At 37.0% G+C, this 9,347-nt stretch overlaps 1 protein-coding gene across 1 annotated transcript in view; it reads left to right on the top strand.

Moving 5' to 3' along the window:
• LOC113055912 (cadherin-12-like) overlaps positions 1-9,009 on the top strand; it is a 119,826-nt gene extending 110,817 nt beyond the window's left edge. The window contains exons 9-12 of the mRNA XM_026222293.1: positions 83-204; positions 1,610-1,727; positions 4,072-4,323; positions 8,467-9,009. Of these exons, the coding sequence (XP_026078078.1) occupies positions 83-204; positions 1,610-1,727; positions 4,072-4,323; positions 8,467-8,990 (1,016 nt within the window). The 3' untranslated portion in view covers positions 8,991-9,009. The remainder of the gene's footprint in view (positions 1-82; positions 205-1,609; positions 1,728-4,071; positions 4,324-8,466) is intronic.
• The last annotated feature ends 338 nt before the right edge of the window (positions 9,010-9,347 follow it).

The raw sequence follows: 9,347 nt of genomic DNA on the forward strand, positions 1-9,347 counted from the left end.
GAACGAGAGTGAACTTGTGCATTGCTCGTGACATACAGTGTGCTGTTGGTGGTAATATGTGGTGTTTGTGTGGTTTGTGTAGATAACCCAGTGCTGACCAGTAAAGTGGCTGTCACAGTTCATGTGCTGGACATTAATGAGTTTACACCAGAGCTGGCCATGCCGTATGAGACCTTCGTGTGTGAGAGCGCCAAAGTTGGGCAGGTGAGCGAATATAAATGGTTGTGTGCGCATGTGTGTATGTTTGCATGTCCAAAACCAATTCTGGTCTAATGAGCCATTTAAGATGATGTACGACAGACTCCAGACGACTCTGACACTCTCATTAAATCCTGAAAGTGGAGTATATCCCTGCTTTAGCCAGGTACAGTGTGTGTGTGTGTGTGTGTGTGTGTGTGTGCCAGAGCATTTCCTAATCTACTGTATCTTACCCACTTACACTGAACCACTGAACCTCAGAATAAGCAGAAAAACCTGTCTGAAAACATGCTATGAGTTATTTTATACAATATTTTCTTCTGTTGCATTTTTATGTAAAATATGTATTTGTATCTTAAAACAAAAGTAAGTAGTTTTGCATTTACTTATGTGTTTGAAGTGGTATTTAAGGCATTGAGGTGTTATTTTTTTTTTATTATTATTTATTTTTTCCCAGTTCTGCTTCACTAGTTTCCAGGAAGAAAAAAAAAAATATATATATATTTATATATACATATATATATATATATATATATATATATAAACCCTGCTAACAGGAGTAGATAAGGTGTTTGGAGTAGTTGTTCTATTATAAAACCTTTTTCTTAGTTTAGAGCCTTTGTGATGTCTGAATGGATGTGATGCTTCGGGCCAGAACTGTGTGGTTTGATTGATACATTGGACAGGTAGAGCCTGGTGATGCATTAGTGTTGCGCTAATGGTCCTACCCAGCATGCACCTGTGGAGCTGGTGACAGCCTTGTAACAGGTGAGGCCAGCGGGAGGGCGGGCAGTGTGGACGTCTGCTTGTACTGGTAAAGCGCAGTGTGTCATGATCGCTGGATGTGAAAGCAGCAGACTAATTGAATTCAGATGCAAAATCGACAAGAAAAACCACAGGAGCACTTGAATAAACATTACTGAGCTCATATTGCCGGCTGCCACTCATCTTCATGCACTTGTGACCTGTCCTGTTTCATTTAATGGTGTGCGTGTAATTGTTTCATATACATAAAGCACTGTAAAGTGGATGTTTTTTCTTCTAAGGAATATACAGTATTTTATGATTGCTCGTATATCTCCATTAATTAAGAGCAAACACTGACTCTGACTAATGAGTTTTCTATACTAATGTTTATTTAATTAACATGTTTAAGATATTAATAATTTCTGTTAATAATGCATACTTTTTATATGCCTGCGTGCACTAATAACCTTCATAAATCATTTAGAAATTTCATAAACATTAATGTTAGAACCATAAAATATTTAAACAAGCGACCATTGAAAGATGAGTTATTTACTGAGTAATTTGTAGCCACATTCTGGGTGTCCAGCAGTGATGAAGTATACCACCAGAGACTGATCTGTTAAACTGAAACCCTGATCAATAATCTTTTGAATAACTTTAGGTGATTCAGGTCATCAGTGCAAGAGACCAGGATCTCCCTCAAGCCGGACAAAGATTTTCCTTCAGATCCCCTCAAGAGGGAGTGAAGACCAAAAACTTCACCATCAGAGACTTTGGAAGTGAGTAGCAATAGATAGCCTATACTAATAAAAAAGTTTTTATTTTTTTTTTTTATTTATTTTTTTTTTTTATGAATAAAAAATTAAAAGAACAGCATTTATTCAAAACAGAAATACTTTGTCTTTTCTATCATTTTTTTTTAATCAATTTATCAATTTAATAATTATTATATTAATTCAATTACTTTATAAAAAAAGTACTGACCCCAAACCTTTAAACAGTATTATATACTGCATATGTACATTGCTCTTTGTGCATGCAATCCTTAGATTAAAAATGTTTTAATTCATGGAAAAGTCATGAAACTTTGTTTATTTAATTGTTTATTATTATTATTATTATTTTTATTGTATTTTTTTTTTTTTATCACAGCTATTCTGCTACTACATTGAACAGCTTTCACAGCACATTCTGTATACATCCACTGTTTTGGCCTTATGGAATGCCTGTCCTCACTTCAGGCATGAATGCTCGCTTAAGATGTGATTTACTAGGACAAGGTGACGGTTTCTGTTGAGGGCAGTTCAGGAAAAAGAGAAGAAACAGGCTACCTGTAACATGCAAAAAAAAAAAAAAAAATGTTTAAATGCTCACCCGTCAAGAAAATGTAGCCAGCATAAGTCATAGCGACAGGGTCAGATGGGCTAATCGGAGTTCATAACCAGCAACTTGCAATAGCCATGATGCCGACAAAGTCTTTCGACAACATGTCATTTCTCTGAACGCTAATACTTAAAGCTACTTCACTCTAATGTTATAAAACATGAGCAGCTACATTGTTTATTGCCATTTAACCTTTTATGGCTGGAGACTGGGGGTTTCACTATAAGGACAAGCTCTTGTGAAAACCAAAACTGTTTACTTATTCATTTTTGGACAGAATGTCACATTTTTAGACACTAGCTGTGGTGACATGACATACAGCCAAGTATGGAGACTCATTCTCAGAATTAGTGCTCTGCATTTAACCCATCCAAAGTGCACACACACAGAGCAGTGAACACACACACACACAGCAGTGAACACACACCTGGAGCAGTGGGCAGCCATTTATGCTGCAGCACCCGGGGAGCAGTTGGGGGTTCGGTGCTTTGCTCAAGGGCACCTCAGTCAGGGTATTGCCGGCCTGAGACTCGAACCCACAACCCTAGGATTAGGACTCAAACTCTCTAACCACTAGGCCACGAAAAAAAGATGACTGCACAATGATGCTGTAATAAGATATAATCGTGCAATAATCGTAACTCTCTCTATTCTCTGAATCTATTGTCATATGAATCGGTTTATTCCACTAAAAAAAAATAAATAATAATAATCATATATATAATGGAGAGAAGTCTGATTTCATTTATTGAATCAGTTCGTTCAGACTCTTGTCAAAAGCCCTTTATGCCACTTATAGCTTTCTTGTAGTAAAATATTTTGTACAATTCTGACATATTTTTTTTCATCATGTCTAGTTTCATTAGTTATATTTAGATTAGAAGCATGATAGTGTCGGATTCGGTTGTAATAGTGTTTGGAACTGAGTCAGAGAGTTGAAGCAGCCTTCAGAAAGTTCTCAAATCTCAGCTGACCAGAAAAGGAAAGTAATGTTACTGTAGGTCAGAAGGTATGATGGGAAAGTGCTTTTCTACCTCCTGAAATCATTTCAGATGAATGTTCAGGCTCAAACACTCTCCGCACAGAGAAAAAGCATATTATTTAGAGCCCTGAGGGGGATTGAGCACTCAGCTGTAGTGTGATGTTCCTGTTCAACTAGACTCAGAGCACACTAAACACCGGATAGTTTGTTCACTATGAAGGATCATGGAAGATCTCTAGGTGATGCATAATATCATTTGTGATGAAGGATGCAACAGTTATGCTAAATCAATAATGCTACCTTATAATGACACAAGCACCCTTCCTGTGGAGCTCTAGGGCTCTTAAAGTCATTGAACAATCGATAGCTCTCTGCTAGTTTGTAAGCAAATTCAAATTGTGATTTTGTCTTTTGGGGTATGATGTAAACATTAAGCTTAATAAAAAGGAAAAGTAATCAAGGTTAAAGTAATCTCTAATAGGATTTTTTTTTTTTTAAATGTACAAAAAAAAAAACAATTTTAAAAATATAAAATGCATTAACAATATATACATTTTTTTATGTTTAATATAATTTGATCTTTTTAAATACAATTTTAAATAACGTAAAATAACATAAAGCTTAATATATTTAAATATAATTATTGAAATTGAAATATAACAAAATGAATAAATATATATTAAAAAATAATAAAAATAAGGACACAAAAATGCGCATCCTAAAATGTCAGTTTTCTTTTTTTTTTTTTTTTTACTCAGATAACACTGCCGGAGTCGTGACCTTGCGTGGCGGCTTCAAGCGGCGCTCTCAGGAGATCTACCATCTTCCTGTGCTGATTGAGGACGGTGGCCTCCAGACTTTGAGCAGCACCGGCACTCTCACCATCCGCGTGTGCGGCTGTGACACCGATGGATCTTTATTAACGTGCAGCGCTGAAGCCATTTTCCTCCCTGTGGGCCTCAGTACCGGAGCCCTGATCGCTATTCTGGTGTGCATCGTCATACTGCTGGGTAAGCAAACATTCATCCATCAGAGCATTAGACAGTGAGAGGGTGAGAGAGAGAGCGAGCGAGCAAGCTGCCTGTCCAGACTCCATATACCAGATGTGATCCTAATTCTATTTGGAATGAAAATGCATACTGCAAATCAAAAGCCGCCGGAACCTCATTTTGCAAGAAAACTAATCAGACGCTGATAGTGTACATCATAGACTTCTGAATCACATTTCAAATGCCTTTTATTAAATGGATATTTTTGGAAGGAAACACTTGCTTACATACTAAATACTGTACAGTATACACAGTTCTCACATGACCTCACCACATCTGTCTTGGCAATAACTTATCATATACAAACAAATCAAGAAATAACAATTTTCTTCTAGTTTTTCCATCGCCAAAGACATTAAAGGTCATGTCGAGTGCATTGCATTATGGGATACAGTATTCTGTACATTCAATAGAGTAAGCTGTGTTTTTTTTTGACTGATGTACTAGACGTCATCTGGGTATTGTGTGCATGCAGAAAATGTGTGCACAGCATACATATTAATATAGGTATTGTAGAACATCATAATTAATTTGTGATTAAAGTGGTTCTGAAATTGCACACTTTGAGCTTGAACTTGGTCATGAAACACCTTCACAGTTGTTTTTATTTCTACAGCAAGGCGTATTTTAAAATGAAAGTATATAATAAAGAAAACAAAATATTGATTGGAAAATGAAAAGGACAAGACTGATTCACTTGGTTTGAGGCAAATGTTTGAGAAAGAAGTGGATTTTGTTCTTCAGTTTAAAAAAAAAAATGTATGAAGCTTAATTCTGCCATGCAATGCAATGCAGAAAATAATAATAATAATTGTTGAGTTTATATTTCACAATTGTAAGCTATAAACTAGTAATTGTGAGTTTATATCTTGCAATTTTGATTAGTTTTCTCAGAATTCTGTGTTTACATCACATAACTTTGTCATTTTTTTATGAATTCTGAGTTTATAATCACACATTTCTGACTTTTTCTCTCTCTCAGAATTCTGTTTACATCTCGCAATTCTGACTTTTTTTGTGGAATTCCAAAATAAAAATACAAATCATAATAATAATAATAATAATAATAAATAACAATTGTGACTTTTATCTTTTAATAAAGTCAGAATTATGAGTTTATATCTAGCAACTGTAAGTTTCAAAGAGAATTGCAGGGGGGAAAAAAATCTGAATTGTTAGGCAAAAAGTCATATTTTTAATCTATTGTGGAAACAAATGTGCATTTAAAACATATTCCAAATTCATGAATATTTTGTTTCAGCCAGCTTTAGGCTGTTGTTGGATTGCAAGTATTCATGCTTCTTTAGATAGAAGTTACATAGGCTGCTCTGAAACTCTCTGGGGTGGTTTAATTAAACACACTTGTTAATTAAGTGCCACTTTATTGGCCGTTCTTGACAGGGAAGGACGAGGATAGTTGGATAAAGTGAAGAAGCACAGGTTGAAACTAGCCTTATCTTCACCCATCAACGTCATAGTAAAAGCCCTAAATCTCTGAGTGTCATCAGCATCAGATCGCAAGCTAAATCACTCTGCATGTTAACTTAACCCCCGAGGTCTAGACGGGGACATCTCTGGAGTTATAAACCCAGTTCATTTGCATATGGGATGTGCAGGAAGTTGAGGTGGAGGGGTGAGGAATGAAGTGGAGACTTTTATGGCCTCGTTTCCATGGTAATTTGTGTGGGCTGGTTGGTCATTAAGTAAGAGCGTGCTCAACAAAATGAGGTTAGCACTCGGCTGTCCTCGAATGCACCTCAGACACAGATCTCAACTCTAGTTTCAAATGATGTGTAGTCCACCTCATTGTCATAAGATAAAATTAAACATGAAAATGACGTCATGCAGATCATCTATGCATGTGATTCATCAGCACATGCACACATAGTTCATTTCTTTTTTTTTTGCAAATTATCTGTCTACAGAATCTATTTATTATATTGCTGTACCTCAGAAATGACTTTAGTTTTGAGCTGACATCACAGATTTCTCTCAAGAGTATGGAAGTTTGTTTCCACCACAAGATAATAAATGGATAAATAAAAGTAATTGCAAGTTTTTATCTTACAAATCTGCCCTTTTTTTTCATCTCGCAATTCAGAGATAAAGCATCAGAATTTTAGGATAGCGAGATATAAACTCTTTTGCAAATTTATATAGCAAGTTTACACTTGCAATTTTGAGGTGGAAAAATATCAGAACTATGAGATAAAACATAATTACCTTTTGTATTTTTTTATTCCATGGCAGAAAAATAAATAAATAAATAAACAGAATTTAAGTGACTTCTGCAGTGCTCTGTAGACTAACCTGTCTCTCAGCTCCGTTTCTGCGAGATACCAGCAAGCACCTCTCACAGCATCACTGCGTCCTTGCTAAAGGAGGCAGCCAGGATCACAGTCAGCACAGAGAGAACACATTGTCACGCTGGAGATTAGCCATTATCAGTGCTCCATTTGTCAGACTGACCCATTTCCCGCTCCATGCATGCAGTCATGGCAGACAGAGCGAGAGATCAGTTTCCCGAGGATGAGGGCTTATCAATCTCGAAACCCATATTCTGTGTATGCCAGTCAAATCACAAGAATGAACTCGCAAAATAGGCTACATGTTTGACATGTTTGAATTGTTGAGAGTTGCAGTGCAAATATTTGTCCCTTGGGGGCGCTGTCATCTCACAGACACACTTTTAGTCTTTGTTATTAGTTTTCTAACATTTTCCTCTGATTTGCTGCAAACTAATAAACATATACAGGTGTTCGCCTATGGACTTAGACTCTCTACATCTCCATTGCAGCACAGTATGAGACACGGTACAGCAAGTGTTGATCAAGGCTCGTTTCCAAAACCTAGTGAGCTACCTTCTAAGGTTGCATAGATGCATACTAACTGAAATGGAGCTTGGAGGGGCCAAATAGAAACAAAGTACACAGGCAACAACTCAGGTGTTGGGATTGAAATACATATCACACACAAATGTGACCCTGGACCACAAAACCAGGTTTTCATCTTATAGTTGCTGGGTTAAATATTTATAGCAATAGCCAAAATTACATTGTAAGGATTCAAATGATAGATTTTGTCTTTCATCCCAAAAAATCATTAGGATAGTAGTGATCATGTTCCTTGGAGATATTTAGTAAATTTCCTACCGGGGATATATCAAAACTTAATGTTTGATTAGTAATATGTATTGCTAAGACTTTAAATCTAGACTCAAGACTCATCTGTTTAGCTGTGCATTTATTGAATGAGCACTGTGCGATGTCCGAACTGATTGCACTGTATTTTACGTATACTGTATTCTATGTAAAATAATTTTCTATTTTTAACTGTTTTAAATTAATTTTAAATAGGTCCATTTTTTTATAATTTCCAAAGTTTAAAAAAAAGTTATTATTTTTCTTCATGATTATTTTACTTTCTTTTATGTAAAGTACTTTGAATTACCATTGTGTACGAAACAATACATTGTGTATCTATCTATCTATCTATCTATCTATCTATCTATCTATCTATCTATCTATCTATCTATCTATCTATCTATCTATATATCTTTCTATCTATTTATCTATCTATAGCTGAGGTTCTTCTGTGGCCAGTCAATAACAAATGAATAACAGTAGAGGAGTGAGATAGTCACGCATAATGGGTGAGCGAGTCCATCAGATGGAGGGCACACATTACTGCTGCAGCTTTCGTTCTGTCTCTAAATGATGACTGCAGTCAGGAGCTGTTTGCCAATCATGGAAAACGCTGACAAATGAGGGGGTTGTCCCCTTGATTGAACGAGAAGTGTGTTTCCACTGGCCTCTGCCATCGTTCTGCCTGCCTCACTCCCTGATTGTACAGACAGCATAACGAGGACGATTTGAGTCACTCGTAGAAAAAATGAATGGGGAAAAAAACACAATGCTCAATACAGAGGCTGTAGGAACAGAAAACCCTTCTAATTATAACAAACTAATCACCTGCGTTTTTTCTGTCGCGTACATTGGCTTGACCGAAAAGCACACGACTAAAATGTTATGATATGATTTTTTATATGTGTGAGAGTTATACAAAGATGCTAATCTTTCCTTTCTGCTCATGTGTTTCCTGCAGTGATCGTGGTTCTCTACGTTGGGGTTCGGCGGCAGAAGAAGAAAGAGACTCTCATGACGTCCAAAGAGGACATCCGTGACAACGTGATCCATTACGACGATGAAGGCGGGGGCGAGGAGGATACACACGCCTTCGACATGGGCACCCTCCGCAACCCCAAAGTCATCAAGGAAAATATGTTTCGCCGAGATGTTAAGCCAGAGTTGGGTTTGTGTCCACGGCGGCCAGTAGTCTCGCAAAACAGCGCTGACATCAGCAACTTCATCAGTCTGCGATTGCAAGAGCATGAAGGTGACACTTGCGCCCCGCCGTACGACTCGCTGGCCACGTACGCCTACGAGGGCGAGGGCTCGGTGGCTGACAGTTTAAGCTCTATAGAGTCTGTAAAGGGTGAACCGGAGGAGGACTACGATTACCTCAATGAGTGGGGGCCTCGCTTCAAAACCCTCGCAGGGATATTCGGACAACGATCAGAGAGCCAATCAGACGTGACATCCAGCACCACCACCGAAAACAAACACTGATGTTTTCTTTTCTTTTCTTTTCTTTTTTTACACTGGGTTCGAAACAAACATAGATGTGTGTTTAACTTTGACATTTGATCAGATTTCATTCTATTATTTTGAAGTTTTTGAGAGTTTTAATTTGCCTTGATTTCAATCTCAAAACGCGAGGATAAAGGAGGTCAGAATAAAAAGCAGCCTTTGGAGTATATGTAAATGAATGATGGAGGTTTTTGGTCATATTTATTCATCTTTGCTTTTCATGAAAAAAAAGAACATCATAGAAGATGCTAAATGTTTCTGACATCCTTAAAAAGTGCCTCAATGGAGTCGGTTTGTTATTCTTGTTTTTATGGTTTAGCTCTGTTTCGTCACTCT

Source organism: Carassius auratus, chromosome 37 (genome assembly GCF_003368295.1).
Source record: "Carassius auratus strain Wakin chromosome 37, ASM336829v1, whole genome shotgun sequence".
Classification (NCBI taxonomy): domain Eukaryota; kingdom Metazoa; phylum Chordata; class Actinopteri; order Cypriniformes; family Cyprinidae; genus Carassius; species Carassius auratus.